Below are 24,535 nucleotides of genomic sequence, written 5' to 3'. Positions count from 1 at the left end.
TGCAAGCAGTTCTGGCTATAAAATAACCCAGTGACGTGGTCAATGACGCTGCTGTATTAATTATGCACACCCATAATACGCCCGTTTTGACCTTTAAGCACGCCTGCGTTCGGATCTCCACTCCCCGTTTTCAAGCACCTTCCCCTGTTACCACCCACATACGCCTCATTCTGTCACTCAAAATAGCAGGCACTCGCTATATAGCGTACAAACGATTTTTGGCCGCACTGACTGGTTCGCGCATGCGTACTAAAAACTGTACGCATGCGCAGATGTGCAAACATCGCTCGGAACGAGCGTACTGCCGCTAACGAGCGGCTCTGAATGAGGGCCATTATGCGTTACAGAAACAATTTGTGCCTTGTTTTGTGTTGGTAAAAAATTCTATTTATATTCTTTTCAATTTTTTTTTAAAGTTACTTGAAGTAACATGTCTAGTGCTTTCTTGTTAAGGACTACTTCTCTTGGCAATATTTTCATTTATTCTTATTCAGTTTATTAATATTACATACTTACCTTCTCTAAAGTCCAGGCAGCTTGATGATGCGATTCACGCTGGAGATTCGAATGCGGTTGCTGATAGATACCCTTCAGTAGATGTACCCTGACGGCATCAGTTGCTATCCACGTGGACATAAAGTGGGAGCGGTAACCTGCCCGAAAGTATGGCAAACGAAACAAGCCTGTGAGGGTACAAATATCTACTATTGGTGGCCAGATACTAGAGTGGAGACAAATTAACGGCGCTGTTAGGGCATGGAGCCGCACTTCCGCCCTCACTCCCCATCACGTCTGGTACATTTACTGAAGGGGAATTATACACAATCGTTCCATCGCTTTGTATCGTGGAGAGCAATGTCATGCTCCTGGCACCTCCCACCTGACTAAACCATGCCCTGACACCTCCCATGGAAGGGAAGGAGGGTGGGTGGTAAGTATGATATTATTATCTTCATATTAATTCATATATTTTCCAGTAAACTTGGATATATATTTATTTTATCAGCAGAATACATTTTCCAATAATGGCAACCCCATTGAACCCCCATCCCAACCCCCCACCATCCACAATGAAACAAGGCACATGTTGATAGCATGATGTTTGTTTTATTTTTTTCTTGTCTGCAGGTGTTAGATTATTGTCACTTTAACTTCTATAGTATCATTATTGTTTACAGCATTCCTGGTTACAACTATCGAAAATGTCCCAAATAATCCCATTAACCTGTGGTCACGAGAGCGAACACACAATGTACATTTACACTGTAATTAGAGGAATGTTGCTTGTAGTAAGGCATTTAGAGACAGATTCTTAGCCTAGGCACATCTTTATGGAGAAACGCACCTTTTCTGCGGCACATCCATAGCAACCATAGGAAAAATAGGTTGAATCATTTTCTATATTTGGTGTATACTGCTCTACGTTGTCAGTGCTTATCACATCAATCTTCTGCTTGTGCAAGTGTAGTGCTACCACTGTATGTCAAAGGACTTACCGTGACTTGTCTTTGTGCACATTCTGGCTAAGTGTACACACTTGTTGCAAATAACTTATAATACTTCTACCTACTGTATGTGTTTGATTGCAGAATTAACCATTATAAACACCTACAACTTCTAATGTGCTTTTTTAAGTGAAAAAGTGGTCCCCCATGTCTCCATTAGTATCAGATTCTAGTTTCTGTAACCACAAAATTGTATTCTATCCTAAACACTAATAAAGGGTGATGTGCTTTTATTAATGAGTTTCTATAACAAGACACTATGGAATGGTCAACTCTAAACAGTGCATCATGCATCTATCACATCGGCAGGGGCGTCAGTCAGTCATTTCATACTGCTGTAGTATGGTGTAGGAAGCACAGGGTTCTCAGCTTTCCCGCTAGAGCAGTGTTTCCCAAACTCAGTTCTCAAGGCACACTAACAGTCCAGGTTTTAAGGATATCCATACTTAAGCACAGGTGACTTAATTAGTACATCAGTCAGTTTGATTTAACCATCTGTGCATGGATATCCTTAAAAACCTGGACTGTCAGAATTGGGTACTTATTGGCATCAGGGCTGTACCGAGGGCGGGGAAACTGGTGTCGCTGCCCAGGGTGCAAATTTGAGGGGTTAGCACTGTTCTATGGTGCTTGCCCCAGTAGCACCGGTCCCTGGTTCCTGAAGAGGCTCCCGGCTCAATATAGTAATACAACTGACGGAGGCGCGGGAGAGAACGTGGGGAGAGGAGGTCGGGTGGGGAAGAAATAGTGAAAATGCTAATAGGAACCTGGGGATAGCACTGACTGCCCATCTCAGGTACGGCATTGCTTGTGAATACAATTGCCTATAAATTTATTGTTGACCATTTATGAAACTAGCATGTACTGCGCAATTCTAAGAGTGAATGGATTGATGGCAAAGTGGAACTTCTAATTTATTTGTAAGGTTCTAGTCGTTTAAGGTTTACTACTGGCTCCATCATTCTGGTTTGGCTTATCTATTATTTTGGTTGATACAACTGTTTCTTCAATGATTTCCTCATAGGTCTCCGCTTTGTGAGTAGATGTCTTAGGAGTTATTTTGGAGCCTGCGTCCGCTTCGTCTCTCTTCATGGAGGTTGCAGCAGGTGTAATCTTGGAGGAGGAACTATGGATTCGAGACTGATACGAGTAACTCTGGGGAGGGCTTATAGGCATAATGCTTATCCCAGTGGTGCTAAACCTGGTCTCTTCACCCTCCAGCAGTTTCCTGGGGAAAAAAAAAAGAAGAAAACATTATTGTTTAAATAAAATATGATATATACGGACACATTACCGCATACTGATGTTATAGTAATGCTGATGAATGTAATACAATTTGAAATGACTTTTTGTCTATTGTATACTGTCTTTTTCTAATTTGTCTTCATCCTTTCTCACTCTTCTCCCTATTTTCGTTTCTTTCTGTAACACTTCTTACTAAAGTCTAAACACTTTAGTTTTACTTTTAATTAGTTATCTTTATTAGCATACTGTAGTCTTAGTTTGTCATACAGAAAACACTATAATTTGAGTACATTGATACTATCTACTACAATCCATCAGTGACATTGTGATGAATTCTGTGGTAAAAAAAAATCTACGGGGGTCATTCAGACCCGGTCGCGAGCGCTGAGCGCTCGGAACTGGGTCGATGTTTCCCCACTGGGCATGCGCATGTCGGAGCCGGCTCTGACATGCGCATGCGCGAGACCCGGCTAGCGACAGGCGCTCCGTCGCTAGGGGTCTCACACCAAAGGGGACGAGCTGTCGATGGTGAGTGACAGCTCGCCCCATTTGGGAGGCGGGCAGGTGGCGTGGCCGGCCAAACGGAGGCGTTCCCGAAGGAACGCTTGCCGTTTGGGGGCGGCCCCACTGATATCAGCAGTGATGTCAGTGGGGAGCTTCCTGCTCGATCAGAGCAGGAAGCTCCCTGGGGCTTGCGAGTGCCGAGAACCAACCTTAGGGTCTCGTCGCAAGCCCCGATGGTCGCGATGGTCTTGACCATCGCGACCATCACCCTGGTCGGTCGCTAGAGCTGTGGGTGGTAACCCACAGCTTAGCGATCGACCAAGAGGCAGCACTACAAGATGCAAGCAGCCGCCCTCATTCAGAGCGACCGCTTGTATCTAACTACCGCCTCTGAATGAGGTCCTAAGTCCCTCCCCAACTGGTAATAACTTTATCATGTACAATTTATTTCACACATCTAAACATTATTTGATACAGTCTTCTATACTGACATGGCTGAAAATGACAAATGAATAAGTGTATTAGCAACAATTACCGATATGCCGCAATCTCAATGTCCAGTGCCATCTTCACATTAAGCAGGTCCTGATATTCTCTCAGGTGGCGTGACATCTCACCCTTTGTGTTCCTCAGCTCATTCTCCAAATGACTGATAGCATCCTGTAATACACAAGGTAGACTGATTATCATATCGGCCGTGCAAAGCTACATTCATGGATGTTAAGGTCTCAAGGTTGTGAACATTAAGGGGTAGATGTGCCAAGCCTTGGAGAAGTTGCCCAAAGCAACAATCAGCTTCTAACCGTCATTTCATGGACTGTGCTAGATAAACGACAGTTAGAAGCTGCCTGGTTGCTTGATATAGAGGGCCTGATTCAGACCCGGTCGCAAGCGCTGAGTGCTCGCAACCGGGTTGATGGTGGCCCAGAGCGCATGCGCACGACGGAGCCAGCTCCGTAGTGCGCATGAGCGAGACCCGGCTAGTGACGGGCAATCCGTCAAACCATCAGAGGTGTACGTGAACATCGGAGCTCTATACATCTCTGACTTAGGTCCATTGTCAGAATTTACCATTTTGGAAAAGTAGATAGATATGAGATAGATAAATAAATAGATAGATAGATAGATAGATAGATAGATAGATATGACATAGATATGATAGAGATAGATAGATAGATATGAGATAGATGGATAGATAGATAGATATGAGAGAGAGATAAATCGATATGATATAGATAGATAGATATGAGAGAAATAGATAGATAGAGAGATAGATATGAAAGATAGATAGAGATAGATAGATAGATAGATAGATATGACATAGATATGATAGACAGATAGATAGATAGATAGATAGATAGATATGACAGATAGATAGATAGATAGATAGATAGATAGATAGATAGATAGATAGATAGATAAATTGATATTATATAGATAGATAGATAGATAGATAGATAGATAGATAGATAGATAGATATGAGAGAAATAGACAGATAGATAGATAGAGAGAGAGATAGATATGAGAGAGATATGAGATAGATAGATAGATAGATATATGACATAGATAGATAGCTGGATAGACATAATATAGATAGATAGATAGATAGATAGATAGATATGAGAGAGATAAATCGATATGATATAGATAGATAGATAGATAGATATGAGAAAAATAGATAGAGAGATAGAGAGATAGATATGAGATAGATAGATAGATAGATAGATAGATATGACATAGATATAATAGATAGATAGATAGATTGATATGACAGAGATAGATAGATAGATAGAGATATGAGAGAGAGATAGATATGAGATAGACAGATAGATAGATAGATAGATAGATTAGATAGATAGATAGATAGATAGATATGAGAGAGATAAATAGACATGATATAGATAGATAGATAGATAGATAGAAAGATAGGTATGAAAGAAATAAATATGATATAGATAGATAGATAGATAGATAGATAGATAGATAGATAGATATGAGAGAGCAATATGAGATAGATAGATATATAGATAGATCGATCGATCGATCGATAGATAGATAGATAGATAGATAGATATGAGAGAGAGATAGATATGATATAGATAGATCTGAGAGAGCGATAGATATGAGATAGATAGATATTAGATAGATAGATAGATAGATATGAGATATATGGATAGATAGATAGATAGATAGATATGAGATAGATAGATAGATAGATATGAGAGAGAGATAGATATGATATAGGTAGATAGATAGATAGATAGTAGATAAATGGATAGATAGATAGATAGATAGATAGATAGATATGAGATATATGGAAATAATATGAGATATGGTAAGAACTTACCCTTGTTATCTCTATTTCTACGAAGTCCATAGGGTTCCACAGGATACCTTGGGGTATAGGTGTGACGTCAGTCGCAGGGCACCAAAGAGTTAAGCTTTCAGCCTCCCAGGATGCACTAGGTCCCCCTCCTATACCCCGCCCCCAGGCCAAGGCACCTCAGTTAGTTACCAAGCCATAGGCCGGAGGAGGAGAAGGAAGAGAGAGAACAAAGATCTGGACACATACAAGAATCACATTCTCACCAGAGGGAGACGGAAAACCGGTGACCAGAGCAAAGCCCATCTGCAGCACAGGTGCGACAGGGCGGGAGTCCTGTGGAACCCTATGGACTTCGTAGAAATAGAGATAACAAGGGTAAGTTCTTACCATATCTCATATTTTCTACTTCAGGGTCCATAGGGTATCCACAGGATACCTTGGGGATGTCCCAAAGCAGTATCCTTTAAGGGTGGGGACGCTCCTGTGCAGAAAGGAGAATCCGCCGCCCGAAGGAAGCATCCTGAGAGGCGAAGGTGTCAAACCTGTAATACCTCACGAAGGTATGGACAGAAGACCACGTAGCAGCCTTGCAGATCTGAACTGCCGAGGCACCACGTCAAGCTGCCCACGAAGGACCCACAGACCTAGTGGAATGAGCCTTCAGAGAAGGAGGGACCGGTAGGCCTTCATGAAGATAAGCTTCAGAAATAGCCATACGGATCCAGGCTGCCAAAGTTTGCTTTGAAGCAGGCCAACCCTTTTTACAGAAGCCATAGAGGACAACAAAGCGTCCGACTTCCTAAACAAAGAAGTGCGGTCCACATAAGTCCTTAAGGCCCGCACAACATCCAAAGAGGCCTCACCCACGGAAAGACCCGGTGAGTTAAAGGCCGGAACAACTATTTCCTCGTTAACCTGAAACTGGGAAACAACTTTGGGGAGAAACTCGGGCCGAGTGCGGAGCACTGCCCTGTTCCCATGAAAAAACCAAGAAAGGGGGTCTACAAGAAAGAGCCCCTAACTCAGAAACACGTCTGGCTGAAGCAACGGCCAGAAGGAAAACAGTCTTAGCTGTTAGCCATTTAATATCCACTGAGCCCAGTGGTTCAAACGGCGGTCCTTGGAGAGTCCTCAGGACCACAGCCAAATCCCAAGGCGCCACAGGTGGAACAAAGGGCGGCTGAATACGGAGAACACCTTGCATAAAGGTGCGCACATCCGGGATTGTAGCAATCCTACGGTGAAACCAGACAGATAGGGCCGAAACCTGTACCTTCAAAGAAGCAAGGCGAAGCCCATGATCTAGTCCCGCTTGCAGGAAGGCGAGAATCCGAGACAGACGAAACTCCCGCGGTGCATAACCTCTCGGTCGACACCACTGGAAGAACGTATGCCACACGCGATGGTATATCCTCGCGGAAGACGGTTTCCGAGCTCGTAACATGGTACACACCACAGAGCTGGCAAACCCCCAGGACCTCAGCATGGCCGTCTCAACAGCCACGCCGCCAAAGACAGCCGAGTCAGGTCCGGGTGAAGACAAGGACCCTGAGACAGAAGGTCCGGTCGTAGCGGCAACCGCAGAGGACTGTCCACGGACAGACCCTGAAGGTCTGAGAACCAGTGCCGTCTGGGCCACGCGGGAGCTATCAACAGGAGCGTCCCTCCTTCCTGTTTGAATTTCCGGATTACCCGTGGAAGAAGGGAGACCGGAGGGAACAGGTATGCGAACCTGAACGTCCACCGGACGGACAGAGCATCCACCAGAGACGCCCCTTCGTCTCTTGTGCGAGACCCGTACACCGGCAACTTGTTGTTGTGCCGGGACGCCATGAGGTCGATTTCTGGAAGACCCCACCTGTCCACCAGTAGTTGAAAAACGTCCGGGTGCAGGGACCATTCCCCTGGATGAACGTCCTGGCGACTTAGAAAGTCCGCCTCCCAATTTAGCACTCCCGGGATGAAGACCGCTGATATGGCCGGAAGATTGCGCTCCGCCCAAACCAGGATCCGAGAGACCTCTACGAGAGCCGCCCGACTGCGAGTTCCTCCTTGCCTGTTTATGTAGGCCACGGTGGTAGCATTGTCCGACTGGACCTGCACCGGGTGACCCTGGAGAAACCGCTGTGCCTGCAGGAGAGCATTGAAGACCGCACGGAGTTCCAAGATATTTATTGGAAGCTCCGCTTCTGTCGGTGTCCACCTGCCCTGGAACAAGTGTGGACCCGAAACTGCTCCCCAGCCCCGAAGACTGGCGTCCGTTGTCAACAGGACCCAATTTGGAACCCAGAACGGACGTCCCTTGTTGAGGTGGGTCATCTTTAACCACCACGCAAGGGACAGGCGAACCTCCGGGGTGAGCACAATCGTCTGGAACTTCAGAGACTGAGGCAGCCCGTTCCACTTGGACAGGATCAGGTGCTGCAGAGGTCTAGAGTGAAACTGGGCGTATTCCACCATGTCGAACACCGACACCATGGAGCCCAGTAACCTCATCGCCGAGTGTAAGGACACCCGGCGGCTGTGCAGACAACTGCGCACCCTTGACTGTAAAGCAGAGATCTTGTCCTCCGTCACGAAGATCCTTTGCTGTCCCGAGTCCAATAAGGCTCCAAGATGCAGAATCCTCCGAGACGGGATTAGAGTGGACTTCTGCCAGTTAATTAGCCAGCCGTGCCGTTGCAGCAGTGCAATGGTCAGGTCCAAGTGGTGTAACAGGAGCTCTGGAGATCCTGCCACCAATAACAGGTCGTCCAAGTACGGCAACATGCGGACTCCTTGCAGCCGCAGAGAAGCCGCCATGACCGCCATAGCGTCCTGTATGTCCAATGACACCATGTAGTCCCCAGGTTCCAGCGCCAGAATGATGGACCGTAGGGTCTCCATCCGAAACTTCGGGACCCGCAAAGACTTGTTGAGTGCTTTGAGGTTGAGAATCGGACGATATGACCCATTGGGTTTCTGTACCAAAAATAGATTTGAATAGAAACCCTGGCCCCTCTGGGAGAATGGAACAGGCACTATAACTCCAGCCTGGAGCATAGTGTGCAATACCTTCCGCAGCTCCGTAGCCTTGTTCCGGTCTGATGGTAGACCCGTGGTGAAGAATCGAGCCGGGGGTCTGTGCCGGAAGGAGAGGGCGTACCCGTGAGAGACCACCTCCAGAACCCAAGTGTCTGTCGTAGTGAACGACCAACACCGGGAGAACTGCAGCAGGCGGCCTCCCACCCTGGGATCCCCCAAGGGGAGACCCGGACCGTCAGGCCGCAGGCTTGTCATCTGGCTTGGGGGCCGGACGTCTGGTACTCCATGCCTGTTTCCGGGGCTTGACCGATTTCTTAGGGCCAGCCTGTCGAGGAAACGACTGTGGTTTGGGCCTGCCCTGGGCCCTAGATGACCGAAAGGACGATGGTCCAGAACCAGAAGGAGCAGCGGCCGACGGGAGACAAGCAGATTTGGCTGCCGCCAGCGTGGCCACAATCTTATCCAGATCCGGACCGAAGAGAACTTCTCTGGTAAACGGCAACGCTTCCAGACCTTTCTTGGATCTGCGTCCGCCTTCCAGGATCGCAGCCACAAGGTGCGACGAGCAGCTACCGCTGCTGAAGAAATTCTAGACACCAGAGTACTAATGTCTAGAGCCGCCTCGTTGATGTAGGTGGCCGAATCACGGAGATTGCCAATCAACTCCGCTTGTTCGGCCGGACAGTCGGATTCAAAAGAAGCCTCTAATGAATCCGCCCAGCGCTCCATCGCTCTGGCAACCCAGCAAATGGCCATAGCCGGCCGTGCTGCCCCCCCTGCAAGGGAATAAGCGGACTTCAGGCAGATTTCTACCTTGCGGTCCGTAGCATCCTTAAGGGAGGACATGGATGGCATCGGCAATGTGGCACTACGGACAAGACGGGTCACGTGAGAATCCACCTGTGGAGGGGATTCACACTTAGCAAATAATTATCCGCGAACGGATAAGCCACCGCCAGGCGTCTCTGCGGCTGGTATCTTTTGCCAGGTTGTTTCCACGCCTCCTCTAAATGGTCCACCAACTGACCCGAAAGAGGAAAGACTGTGGCATCGCCCTTCACATCTTTGAAAAAGGCATACTTAGATTTAGCCGCTGGGGGAACTTCGTCCTCAATCACCAAGGCTGTGCGGACCGCCCGAATAAGTCCAGGAATATATACTTTGGACTTAGCATCAGCGTCCTTAGTATGGAAAGGTTCCTGATCGTAAGGATCCAGAATCTCCCCATCATCAGACGTCCCTTCGTCATCCTCATAAGGAGCGGACAGAGACGCCACCGGCCTTTTATGAGGCCGCATCACAGACTCCCCTTGCAATACATCCGACAAGTGCTGTAAAGAACTCGTCAGGGAGTTAACCCACGCTGGCTCCTGAGAACCCGGGAGCGGGGAAATAGGGAGACTGTGGGGTACCACCAATTGTCGTGGGAACCCCTGCATGGGTGACGACACCACAGACTGCTGGGACAAACCCATCGGAGTAAACGCGGGCTGCGGAGCTAACTGGCCCACTAAAGCTGTTAACGCCTGAGCGAAACAAGCCCAGGGCGGCTCCTGTACCGGTGCTGTAACCGTAATAGGCCGCGCCATGGACAACACTGCCGGCAAAGGCCCTCCGCGCTACCCTCCCCCTCCGCTAACGGTACTTTGCACGTGGTACACTGTAGCCGGAGGGGAAAATCACTTTCAGACATGATGGCACCACGTATGTGACCTCTCTCACCAATTAAGTATTAAATAGGCGAGAGACCACCCTGCAGCACCGCACCGCAAGGGCTTTAGCAGAAAGAACAGGGACAGTAATAAAGCTGACAGTTTAGTGAAGAATAGTTACAGGCAGCGCTAGCACAGTCACATACAATGCAGAGAAATAACAATTCCTGCACTAACAGCGCTGATCACTCAACTACACAGACACAGGGCTTGGTAGGACACAGCGCTGCATACACAGACCTGAGCCACAGCGGAGGAGAGGTATGCGGGGGGACCCAGACCACGATGCTTCCTTCCAGACTTCCAGCAGCGTTCACCATGCTGCAGAGAAGATGGCCGCCGAGGAGCAGAGAGAAGCTGGCCTGGGGGAGGAGCGCTGACACAGGACCAGTCAGCACAGTGCAGAGAGGGCTGTGTGCAGCGGGGGAGGCGCCGGCTGTGAGACAGGGAAGGCGCGCTCCCCTGGCATGCATTTAACCCCTGGGACGCCGCAGCGCTACCGCCTCTGCTGCGGTCCGCTGTCCCAGGGGGTAGTGGAAGCGCAGGTTGGTCGCCTGGCTCCACGCTGCAGCCAGTCCCCAGGGAGCCCCCTGCCTGGGGACTTAGGACCATGTGATCAGCGGGGACCCACCGCGGGACCCCGCTGCTTACCTCTGTCCCCCTTGAATCCGGCCATGGTCCGGAGCATCTGGGGTCACCGCTAGCTGTGACCCCAGACGCCCACCAGCATCCCCGGATCAGTACCGGCGTTCTGGTACCGGCGGGGTGTAGGGAAGACAGCATGGACGTCAGGACTGACTGTCCATGCTGTTCATCCAGATGTGCAGCCACAGCTGCATGAAGAAAAAGCTTCAGGGGCTCTTCTAGCCCCCACTCCAACAGGTGCACCCGACTCCGGCCGGGCACCAAACTAAACTGAGGTGCCTTGGCCTGGGGGCGGGGTATAGGAGGGGGACCTAGTGCATCCTGGGAGGCTGAAAGCTTAACTCTTTGGTGCCCTGCGACTGACGTCACACCTATACCCCAAGGTATCCTGTGGATACCCTATGGACCCTGAAGTAGAAATAGATAGATAGATATATAGATATGAGAGATAGATATGATATAGATAGATAGATAGAAGATAGATAGATAGATAGATAGATATGAGAGAGAGATAGATATGATATAGATAGATAGATAGGTACATGGATAGATAGATACATAGGCCCTCATTCAGAGTCGATCGCTAGATACAAGCGGTCGCTCTGAATGAGGGCGGCCGCTTGTGGTGTGAAGTGTGACCTCCTGGTCGAAGGCTAAGCTGTGGGTTACCACCCACAGCTCTAGCGAGTGACCACGTTGATGGTCGTGATGATCAGGACCATCGCGACCATCGGGGCTTGCGACGAGACCCTAAGGTTGGGTCTCGGCAAGCGCAAGCCCCAGGGAGCTTCCTGCTGTGATCGAGCAGGAAGCTCCCCACTGACATCATTGCTGATGTCAGTGAGGCCGCCCCCAAATGGCAAGCGTTCCGTCGGGAGAGCCTACGTTTGGCCGGCCACCCCCCCTGCCCACCTCCAAAACAGGCCGAGCTGTCGATTTGGTACGAGACCCGTAGCAACAGAGCACCTGTCGCTAGCCGGGTCTCGTGCATGCGCACGTCGGATCTGGCTCCGACCTGCGCATGCCCAGTGGGCAAACATCGACCCGGTTGCGAGCGCTCAGCGCTTGCGACCAGGTCTGAATGAGACCCATAGATAGATAGATAGATATGAGAAAGAGATAGATAGATAGATAGATAGATAGATAGATAGATAGATATGAGATAGATGGATAGATAGATATATAAATATGATATAGGTAGATAGATGATAGATAGATAGATAGATAGATAGATAGATAGATAGATATGAGGTAAATGGATAGATAGATAGAAAGAGAGAGAGAGAGATAGATAGATATGATAGATAGATAGATAGATAGATAGATAGATAGATAGATAGATATGAGAGAGAGATAGATATGATATAGATAGATAGATAGATAGATAGATAGATAGATAGATAGATAGATAGATAGATATATATGAGATATATGGATGGATAGATAGATAGTTAGATAGATAGATAGATAGATAGATAGATTTATAGATATGAGATAGATGGATAGATATGAGAGATATATAAATATGATATAGGTAGATAGATGATAGATAGATATGAGATAAATGGATAGATAGAGAGAGAGAGAGATAGAGAGATATGAGATAGATAGATAGATAGATAGACAGATAGATAGATATGAGAGAGAGATAGATATGATATGATATAGATAGATAGATATGAGATATATGGATAGATAGATAGATAGATAGATAGAAGAGAGAGAGAGCGATAGATATGAAATAGCAAGATAGATAGATAGATAGATAGATAGATAGATAGATAGATAGATATGAGATAAATGGATAGATACAGATAGATAGGTAGATAGATATGAGATATATGGAAATATAGAGAGATAGATAGATAGATAGATAGATAGATAGATAGATAGATAGATAGATAGATAGATAGATTTATAGATATGAAATAGATGGATAGATATGAGAGATATATAAATATGATATAGGTAGATAGATGATAGATAGATATGAGATAAATGGATAGATAGATAGAGAGATAGAGATATATGAGATAGATAGATAGATAGATAGATAGATAGATAGACAGATAGATAGATAGATATGAGAGAGAGATAGATATGATATGATATAGATAGATATGAGATATATGGATAGATAGACAGATAGATAGATAGAAGAGAGAGAGAGAGAGCGATAGATATGAAATAGATAGATAGATGATAGATAGATAGATAGATAGATAGATAGATAGATAGATAGATAGATAGATAGATAGATAGATAGATATGAGATAAATGGATAGAAAGACAGATAGATAGGTAGATAGATATGAGATATATGGAAATATAAATAGAGAGATAGATAATTAGATAGATAGATAGATAGATAGACATATATGAGATGTATATATCTATATATACCAGATTATGCAACACTCCAATAAATTGCACAAAAGCTGCGGTGCCCTCCATAGCTATGATATGTATAGCACAGAATAGGTGGGACTCACAGACTTATGTCCAATAAATATGGCAATATCTATGTAGCTTATATCCCACTAGAAACCTTATGAGTGCTGTGAATATTAATATTAGCTATTAGTTATGTGGTGCCATAATAGTAGTATAGCACCGTACATAGGGGATATTACACAAAAAAATGACATGAGTACACTAGATCCAGACAAGTAATATTTCCCCAATTCAATATACAGATAAATATATGTGCTGTAAAAGCATGTTATTATTGAGTGAGTGAAAACCATAGAGCTAGACCTCAACAACTATTGATAGTCGAGTTAAGTGTAATAGTAAGAGCTCATGATTTTAATGACATCAGTGCCCCCTGCTCTTTCTAGTCTGTGTCTTATTAGTAAGTTCCCTGATACTTCTACCAAGTGTCTTTGTTAGACTCTGGTGATTGCCACTCCCTATCCACCCACCCCCTCCCCATATCTATCCCCCCTGTCCATACCCACACACGTCCATTCCTCCTAGAGACGATCTTACTTCTCAGTGTACCTAAATGAATCTATTACATAATGTCACTCATATATAATGTATTGCATTCATTGTCCACCAAGTCACCATCTGCAAGCAAAATGCAGCAAGTTCTATATTGGTCCTGTAAGTATGTGGCTGTATTTTAGAAATATAGAATATTCTAACACCACAGGAGGCATCTAGTGCAAAATCCATCTCAAATCGAAGGTATACGTCCGAAGACGCATCAGATCTACATAGTGACCATCGGTCGAGGCATCGGTCATTTGAGTGAGCCTAAGGCTACTCAGAATGAGCGGCTCATCTCCACTGCCGTTTTGGGAAATGGCCCCCGGCTCCACCCCATTCAGTCAATCAGGCTGCGACGTCCAGGGTAGTGTGAGCGGCGTCGCAGGACGAGATCTGCATATACACAGTGTGGCTTCTGCATATGCACAGAACTCAAACTATCGGACATGTACGTGAACATCAGAGCTCTATACATCTCTGAACTAGGCCCATCATCAAAAATTACCATTTCGACAAAAGCAGAACCATCCCTTACATATCTCACAGCAGGAGGCGATCATGATGGCCAACTTTACTTCAAGTTTTACAAATGTAGATTTTATAATTATAGCTTTAATTACATTGGTGTATGTGCATATTTCAATGTACTTTTCTAATGAAAGTGTCTAAAGGTAAGACCTGGCTATTTTACATAACTCAAAAGTTTCTAGTGGCGCCCAGTAAGATAAGAACGCCTCGATATACAGTATATAAGTGAACTCATCAGTTCTTTTGACCTCCAATATCATCTCTATACTCAGATCTACCTTTCCTCCCCTTACCTCTTCCCCTCACTCATATCTCCAACTGCTTCTCTGCTATCTCTTCCTGGATGTCCCAACACTTTGTTAAACGTAACATGTCTAAGACTGAGCTGATCATCTCTCCACCCTCCCGCATAACCTCACTTATGACAATTTCATTATCAATAGACGGCACAACAATATTCTCTAGCCCCAAAGTGCGCTGTCTTGCAGTGATCCTGGACTTCTCCCTCTCCTCTCACAGTCCTGCCATTTCTATCTAAAAAATATGTCCAGGATCAGAACTTTTCTCACCCAGGATACTACTAAAACCCTCATTCACTCACTGGTCTTCTCCCGTTTGGACTACTGTAACCTCCTCCTATCTGACCTCCCTGACTCCCGTCTCTCTCCACTCCAATCTGTCCTCAATGCTGCTTGGCTCATCTTCCTCTCCAAACGCTCTACATCAGCCTCCCCTCTCCTACAAGCCTTATGCTGGCTCACATTCCCCTTCAGAATACAATTCAAGGTTCTTAAGGGGCCTATCCATTAGACGACTTCTTGAACGATCCGACCAAAACCAGGAGGTTTTGGTCGGATCATTCAGAAAGTCATCTAATGGATAGCCGGCAAGAACCAGCGATGCGCGTGCACATTGGGTCCTTGCCGACGCCGACTATCTGTGGAACATGCTCGTCAACCTGACAACAATCATCAGGTACCACATGTTCGCAGATAGGAGGTCGGTCTCCTGCACTGAATGACGTTCACTGAACGCAGTTCTGTGCGGGCACCGCTCCTAGGCGACCTGAAGGACTGAACACTAGTCATTCAGTTTTTCAGGTCGCCTAATGGATAAGCCCCTTTACACTCACTTACAATGCCCTCACCCAATCTTCTCCCATTTACATCTCTGACCTCATCTCCCTTCACTCTCCCACCCACCTACTTCGCTCAACAAATGCATGCCGCCTCTCATGCCAACTGATTACTTTCTCCCACTCCCGCCTCCAAGATTTTGCCCGTGCTGCTCCCTTCCTCTGGAACGCTCTCCTTATCAGACTCTCCACCTCTCTAGAAATCTTCAAACGAGCTTCCAAGACCCACTACCTAATCAAAGCCTTCCAGCTCTCTTCCTAACCAGCTGCTACATGCTCCCTGTCTACCCCATCTGTGTCACGCCTGTTTGTCTGCCCCTCCCCTTTAGAATGTAAGCTCTCACAAGCAGGGCCCTCTTCCCTCATGTGCTTCTGCTTACCTATCATTTCATCTACTCATTACTCCCCTCAAGGGCTCCTAACTCTTTGCTACTTACCCCCAACTGCTTATTTTGAGTCTTATGATCGCTTATGCAGCAATTTGTAAAATCCATTCCTTGTCCTGCATTGTACTGTAAGTCATTGGTTTCTTGTTTATGTACTTTTTAAGGCGCTGCGGAACCATATAAATAAATAATAATAATAATAATAATATATACGCTCTGCACCAAATTTGAGTATTGCGTCCAGTAATTTTTGTATTTGTGCGCAATATCAGACATTATAGTAGCTCGCCTTGCCATTTATGCCAATCTGCCATGTTTACCTAATTACATTTCAAGACAAATGACCACATGTGTAACACCACAAAACCAGGAAGGGGTTGTAGTCAGCATCCAATGGTCAGAATGCAGCCATCGGCATCCCGACAGCAGTCTGAATTCCGGCTCCAGAATCCCGACTGCTTACATCCCAAAGGTGAGTATTAGGGTTAGGGTTAGGATTAGGCATTAGGAGGAGGGTCAGGGTTAGGCTGCAGGAGGGGAGGGTTAGGGTTAGGCTGCTAGGGGTAGTCTGCTGGAAAGGTGGGTTAGGATAAGGGATAGGGTTACTCCCTAAATTCTGTCGGGATCCTGACTGTCAGGATGCCGATGTCGGTATTCTGATGTCACCATCTTGACCACCAGCCTCCCAAATCCAAACCCCAGGAAGCTATGGTTTTTCAGCCTAGCCTTTCTTTCTTTGCCAGCACAAACCGATGTCATGCTCTTAATATTCAGCATTGACTCCAAGATTGCCATGTTGGAACACCCAGTGCCTATAGAAGCCAATCTCATGGTCAGCTAGGAGAGATTATAAACTTGGTGGTCCTTTCTGGCTGAAGAGTGCAGGAGATGATTGGGTGATTGTATGTGATCTCTTGAGGCAGCCAGGAATACCTGCTGATATAATATCGACCTGGTGATGGCAAGGTGTATCTAATATCTACCTACTGACATCAGGGTGTATCTAATATCTACCTACTGACATCAGGGTGTATCTAATATTTACCTACTGAGAGCAGCGTGTATCTAATATCTACCTACTGACATCAGGGTGTATCTAATATCTACCTACTGACATCAGGGTGTATCTAATATCTACCTGCTGATGGCAGGGTGTATCTAATATCTACCTACTGACATCAGGGTGTATCTAATATCTACCTACTGACATCAGGGTGTATCTAATATCTACCTGCTGATGGCAGGGTGTATAAATATCTACCTGCTGATGGCAGGGTGTATAAAATATCTACCTGCTGATGGCAGGGTGTATAAAATATCTACCTGCTGATGGCAGGATGTATCTAATATCTACCTTTAGATGGCAAGGTGTATATAATATCTACCTGCTATTGGCAGAGTGTATCTAATATCTACCTGCTGTTGGCAGAGTGTATCTAATATCTACCTGCTGTTGGCAGAGTGTATATAATATCTACCTGCTGATGGCAGGGTGTATCTAATATCTACCTACTGATGGCAGGGTGTATCTAATATCTACCTGCTGTTGGCAGAGTGTATCTAATATCTACCTGTTGATGGCATGTTGTATAAAATATCTACCTGCTGATGGAAGGGTGTATAAAATATCTACCTGCTGATGGCAGAGTGTATCTAATATCTACCTACTGATGGCAGGGTGTATCTAATATCTACCTGCTCATGGCATGGTGTATAAAATATCTACCTTTAGATGGCAGGGTGTATCTAATATCTACCTGCTGGTGGCAGGGTGTATCTAATATCTACCTGCTGATAGCAGGGTGTATCTAATATCTACCTGCTGATGGCAGGGTGTATCTAATATCTACCTGCTGATGGCAGGGTGTATCTAATATCTACCTGCTGATGGCAGGGTGTATCTAATATCTACCTGCTGATGGTAGGGTGTATCTAATATCTACCTGCTGATAGCAGGGTGTATCTAATATCTACGTGCTGATAGCAGGGTGTATCTAATATCTACCTGCTGATGGCAGGGTGTATCTAATATCTACCCGCTGATGGAAGGGTGTATCTAATATCTACCTGCTGATGACAGGGTGTATCTAATATCTACCTGCTGATGGTAGGGTGTATCTAATATCTACCTGCTGATAGCATGGTGTATCTAATATCTACCTGCTGATGGCAGGGTGTATCTAATATCTACCTGCTGATGGCAGGGTGTATCTAATATCTACCTGCTGATGGCAGGGTGTATCTAATATCTACCTGCTGATGGCAGGGTGCATCTAATATCTACCTGCTGATAGCAGGGTGTATCTAATATCTACCTGCTGATGGCAGGGTGTATCTAATATCTACCTGCTGATGGCAGGGTGTATCTAATATCTACCTGCTGATGGCAGGGTGTATCTAATATCTACCTGCTGATGGTAGGGTGTATCTAATATCTACCTGCTGATAGCAGGGTGTATCTAATATCTACCTGCTGATAGCAGGGTGTATCTAATATCTACCTGCTGATGGCAGGGTGTATCTAATATCTACCCGCTGATGGAAGGGTGTATCTAATATCTACCTGCTGATGACAGGGTGTATCTAATATCTACCTGCTGATGGTAGGGTGTATCTAATATCTACCTGCTGATAGCATGGTGTATCTAATATCTACCTGCTGATGGCAGGGTGTATCTAATATCTACCTGCTGATGGCAGGGTGTATCTAATATCTACCTGCTGATGGCAGGGTGCATCTAATATCTACCTGCTGATGGCAGTGTGCATCTAATATCTACCTGCTGATGGCATGAAACAAATCAATTGTTTTTTAAGTGGGGGTTGTCCAGTATTTAGTTTTCATAGTAAATTTATTAGGACATAGCTACAAAGTATTTCCAGTGCTTTCATTATTCAGGTAATCGTCGTATGTAGGAGTCTATTTTTAATTCCTATATAATAATCAATGAGTGACAATTTGCCTTTGTCTACAGAGGAGGTTGCCTGGGAAATGAAACAAGCACAGTCCCTGTGGACTTATGTTGCCAGAATAACAGTGTCCACACCCAGGCATCCACAGCCTCCGCTGATCATGCCATGTACCAATGACACACATCATAAACACATGCATAGCACTGATTTGGGATCACTATGTTGCTCTTCATTCCTGTAAGATGGTGAAGGAAAGAACGGGGTGCCACTCCCTATCTAAAGATGGCGACTGAAGTTAGAATAAGTGGCTACAACATTCATTTAAGTCAGGATCCAAAATTATATTTTTTCTCCACCTCAAAAATAGAATAATAAGCATTAAAATTGGATTACGTTCCTTATGTAAAGAGTGATGTTGAAGCTGTGTACAACTTTCACTTAAAGTATGAACAGGTCTATTTATATTAATGAATCATTTAATAACGTTCATTTGCTCTTTTCATTTATCTGTTTAGTTCATAAGCAGTATTTGTGTTTTATTTATTTATAATTGCACCTATAGGCATTACACCTGTATACATTTAATTTTGTTTAATATGTTGATAGATATATATGTATGAGATTGATAGATAGATAGATAGATAGATAGATAGATAGATAGAAATATATGAAATAGATAGATATATAGATAGAAATATATGAGATAGATAGATAGATAGATAGATAGATAGATAGATAAACAGATAGAAAGACATATATGAGATATATAGATAGATAGATAGATAGATAGATATATAGATAGATAGATAGATAGATAGATAGACATATACTGTATGAGATAGATAGATAGATAGATAGATAGATAGATAGATAGATAGATAGATAGATAGATAGATAGATAGATAGATAGATAGATAGATAGGCCAGACAAATATGGTACAGATAGACAAAGTTAGATTCACAAGTATGAGATAGATAAATAGACATATATGAGATAGACAGACATACATATATGACAGATAAATAAATCGACATATATGAGATTAGATAGATAAATAGACATGTATGAGATTATTTAGAGAAATATATATATATATATATCTATATATATATATATATATATATATATATATATATATATATCTATATATATCAAATTATGCCACACTCCAATAAATGCCACAACAGACTCGGTGCCCTCCATAACAATGATATATATATATATATATATATATATATATATATATATATATATATATAGCACAAGATAGGAAGATGGGTGGTACTCTTGATAATTAAATACAGCTATATATATATGTAGTTTGTAGAAACTGTATATGTGCTGCGAATATTAATATATTAATATTAGCTATTAGTTACGTGGTGCAACAATGGTTGTGTAACACCGTACATAGGGGATATACTGTAACCTACAAAAAAATTACATAAGTACACTAGATCCAGAAAAGTAATATTTGCCCAATCCAGTACAGAATATACAGTATAGATAAATATATGTGTCATAAAAGCATTTGATTACGGAGTGAGTGAAAACCATAGAGCTAGACCGAAACAACTATTTATAGAGTTAAGTGTAATAGTAAAAGCTCATGATTTTAATAACATATGAAAGCAATCAGTGCCCCCTGCTCTTTCTAGTCTGTGTCTTTTTAGTAAGTCCCCTGATACTTCTACGAAGTGTCTTTGTTAGACTCTGGTGATTGCCACTCCCTATCCACCCACCCCCTCCCCATATCTATCCCCCTTCCGACCCCCCCCCATCTATACCCCCACACACGCCCATCCCTCATCCATCCTAGAGACGATCTTTACTTCCCAGTGTACCTAAGAATCTGCTACATAATGTCACTAATACATATATGTATTGCATTAACTGTCCACCAAGTCGCTGTCTGCAACCAAAATGTAGTAAGTTCTATATTGGTCCTGCAAGTATGTGACTGTATTTCAGAAGTAAAGAATAACATCTAATAAAAAATACATTGTTCTGATTATATAGATTAAAAGCCAAATATGTGAGAGGTAATTTTAGTCAATGAATGCACTGTCTTTTAAAATCTGAATAAACGATTAATCAAATAAAAATAAAAATAAAATTTATATGTATATAATTACTGTATACCTGGATGTGGGTGGTTTATCGTGCATGATACATGTAATGTGTGTGATATCTAGCTAATGTACAGTAGAGGGCTGTTCAGCACCATGGAGAGAGACCAGTGTCACAGTGCGGAGAGGCAGCTCAGATGTACAGGAAAACTAGCAGCCTACTGTATGTGATATTGTGATCTCTATATCTATAACGGCTATAAGAAGAATAACTACTTTACTACTTATACTCTCTGTTTATCAGTGTGCAGTGCGAGATTTACCTGCAGACCTGCAGTTTCTTCCATGTGCCTCTCCTCCATCTCCTGAATCTGCCTTTCTAGAGACTCATTAGTACCACGCAGGCTTTCTATCTCGATAGTCTTGGACTGGAGCTGCCTCCTGTAGTCGTTGATCTCCTCCCTGCTGGCCCTGATCACCTCGGAGCTGCGAGATGCCTGCTCACTCAGGTTGGCATACTTTGACTTGTACCATTCATCTGCAGACTGCAGATTCTTGGCAGCCAGGGTCTCGTACTGAGAGCGGATCTCTTTCAGAGCTGAGGTCAGGTCAGGCTTGGACAGCTCCATCTCCACCGAGACCTGGGAGGCTTGGAGCATGGCCATAAGCTCGGTCACTTCTTCTTCGTGGACTTTCCTCAGAAAGGAAATCTCATCTAGGAGAGATTCTACCTTCTTCTCCAGGTCCAGGCGAGCCAAGGTGGCATCATCTACATCTTTCTTGTGCGCTTTCAATGCATACTCCGTTTCCTCCCTCATCCTTATCTCATCCTCATATTTGGCCTTCAGCTTCTGGAGATCATCTTCTAGGCTGTCCCTCTCCAGGATGAGCTGGGACTTCTCGGCGTTCATGTCCTCCAGTTGAGCCCGAAGATCTTTGATCTCATGCTGGTAGAGCTCTCCCAGCCTAGAGGGCTCGGACTGCCTTTGCCTCAAGGCTAGGAGCTCCGTCTCCAACACCTTGTTCTGTTGCTCCAGGTTGTGGACCTTCTCAATGAACATTGCAAAGCGGTCATTGAGACCCTGGAGTTGTTCCTTCTCATTGGTGCGGATGATTTTGAACTCATTGTTCACCACTGAAGTTTGGGCCAGGTCTAAGTTTTCTCCAGAGAAGTAGCCACCTGGCCGGGCAGATCTCCTGTAAGAGGACCCAGAGGAGACATTGCTTTTGGACAGAGCCTGGGACCTAAATCCTCCAGATATAGTTGTCCTGGAGGAAGAACTGCCCACCCCAAGGCGACTGGATGACCTGGGAGAGTCTCCAAAGATCTTCCTGTATGAAGAGGAGAGGTAATGATCTGATCCAAAACTCATCTTGGAGAGAGAATGAGGGAGGGACACCTGCGCCCTGGCTTTTATACTGAGAGGCACGATCAATAACTGGGGGAAAATGCGTTTACATTTGTGACCACTGAATGGGATTTAACCTCCTCCTCGCTGGGTTCAGCAATTTTCCTGTAGGCTGGAGTTGCTTTTCCTTGGCTGGAGCTATTCTTTAGCAGTTTACTGGAGTGTTAACTTGCAACTGCACAGATGGAACTGTCCATTTTGCCGCAGTGCTGATGTCAGAGATATGTACTGCTTAATTCCCAAGGTTCCCCCTGTGCCAGTGCCCCTGCCTAGTACCGGGGCTCTCCCACCTGCCTCTTGCTCCCCTGTTACTGATTAGATCAGCGGGGATTGGGGAATTCAGCACAGACAGAGTTCTTCTGTAGCAAAGTAGGTGACAGAGGATAATCACAAAGCACACTGTTACATAAGCAGCCCTCTCTCTAATTCCATAATTCTTTAAAAGCTCCTGCAGAAATTCGGTTGCAATGTTCTCTCTAGTGATCCATCCAGATGGGAGGTTAGGGATGTCCTCATCTGACGTGTCAGAGAAATATTAATCTCACTGTCTGCTTCTAGATGCTTTTCTTGCTCTAATTACATTTGTTTTTCAAACTATATATATTTGCAAATTAACCCAAAGTCTGTATTTCCTGCAAACCAGCAAGCCAAATAATAACACATTGCACAGAAAAATGTGCTGTATTTTGCATATAAACTAAATAGTTTATGCAGTATTTGTCGGAGTGTCGTTTTTATGCTATACTACAAGTATAGATAGAGAGAGAGACGTTATGCCTACTTTACACTGGTTATTAGAATTCGCACCCTATGCTCTCTGTGTATTGTATTATTTGTGCAATGACACATTCATTATCCCCATAGCTGCCTGATGTGTGATACAGTATGTCCTCAGAAATGTGCACAGCTTTAACCCTGAAAACTAGGAAGCTAAGGATGGAAGCAAAGAGCCTTACAGAAGTTTTCAGTGTTTGTACAACTGTATGATAGCTGTGAAAACCATGGGGTCTAGGTACTAAGGAGCTCATTCAGACCCGGACGCTAAGCTGCGCTCTCTCATAGCCAAAAGGGGCCGGGTATGCAAATTCCGCTATCGCACTGTCTGGGGGTAAGGACGCCCTCTATGTCTTAGAGAGCGAGAGCAGAGCGAACGCACACCAGTATAAAGACGCCCACATTTCTCTCTTAACACACGTCATCTCCAAGGAGTGTATGATTAATCTGAACCATCGACAACCATCAGGTCTGCACGCAGCGTTTGAGGTAGACCTTACAACGCAGCAAGCACTGCGATCACTGCAGGCTGAAATACAACCAAGTGATATGTACAATGACGCACCTTTACTAATTATGCACACCCATAAAACTCCATTTTGACACCCACACACGCCTGCATTCGTAGCACCACTCCCCCATTCACAAGCATCTTCCCCTGTTACCAACCACAAACGGCGCTATCTGTCACTCAAAATAGCGTCCAGTCTGTGTACTACGAGTGCTTGATTCCCGGACACAGTGACTGGTTTGCGCATGCATTCTATGACGCATACACATGCGCAAACATGCGATAATCGCCCATAGCGTGCGTCCGCAGCTTAGTGAGCAGGTCTGAATGAGCTCCTAAGCCTTGGAGAGAGATAAGGTGGACGGGGATAAAGTACCAACCAATCAGCTCCTAACTGTCATGGTACAGCTGTGTTTGAAAAATGATAGGTTGGAACTTATCTCTCTCCAAGGCTTAGTACATAGACCGCCATTCCTAGTTTATCTGCACCTTTTTTTCAATGTACTGTTTTGGTTGTAAATATTCAGGATGGGATTTCTCTTGTTACTCCTGCATGAACTTTTCATGTATATGCATTATACTCGATTGTAACATGTTGACGTTTTAAAGTAATGTGTACAACTGGTGATGCAATATCTATAATGCATCCGCATATACAATGTTACAAAAATTGTGTGACACAGTCTGTAATGAGGGTGAATGGGGGGAGAGGGGCCATGGGTGTGATTTTGTTATCATTTCAGAGAGGTAATTTTTTATCTGTCTTTTTTTGTATGTAAGTTTATTATTATTAACATGGCTTTTATATTAGTGAGATGAGACACTAGTACAGCTTTTACACCTGAATTTTACA

At 44.5% G+C, this 24,535-nt stretch overlaps 1 protein-coding gene across 1 annotated transcript; it reads right to left on the bottom strand.

Annotated features, from left to right (window-relative positions):
- Nucleotides 1–1,091: 1,091 nt before the first annotated feature.
- On the bottom strand, nucleotides 1,092–22,562 carry INA (internexin neuronal intermediate filament protein alpha). The gene is made up of 3 exons (XM_088448678.1): nucleotides 21,312–22,562; nucleotides 3,790–3,914; nucleotides 1,092–2,733 (listed from the first exon to the last, which is right to left on the bottom strand). The coding sequence occupies exons 1-3, from the start codon at nucleotides 22,359–22,361 to the stop codon at nucleotides 2,442–2,444; spliced, it is 1,467 nt and encodes a 488-aa protein (XP_088304804.1). The 5' UTR covers nucleotides 22,362–22,562; the 3' UTR covers nucleotides 1,092–2,441.
- Nucleotides 22,563–24,535: the final 1,973 nt, after the last annotated feature.

The sequence above is a fragment of the Taudactylus pleione genome, unplaced genomic scaffold (assembly GCF_031769625.1).
Source record: "Taudactylus pleione unplaced genomic scaffold, aTauple2 ptg000464l, whole genome shotgun sequence".
Lineage (NCBI taxonomy): Eukaryota > Metazoa > Chordata > Amphibia > Anura > Myobatrachidae > Taudactylus > Taudactylus pleione.
This window is presented reverse-complemented; position numbering and strand designations above follow the sequence as displayed.

Bases quoted from the DNA above. Each gene is read 5' to 3' on its own strand.
- INA (XM_088448678.1), bottom strand. From the start codon at position 22,361: ATGAGTTTTGGATCAGATCATTACCTCTCCTCTTCATACAGGAAGATC. The intron at 3,915-21,311 runs GTAAATCTCGCA...TGTGTATTACAG, and splicing joins AAGAAACTGCAGGTCTGCAG to GATGCTATCAGTCATTTGGA. The intron at 2,734-3,789 runs GTAATTGTTGCT...TTTTTTCCCCAG, and splicing joins ATTGAGATTGCGGCATATCG to GAAACTGCTGGAGGGTGAAG.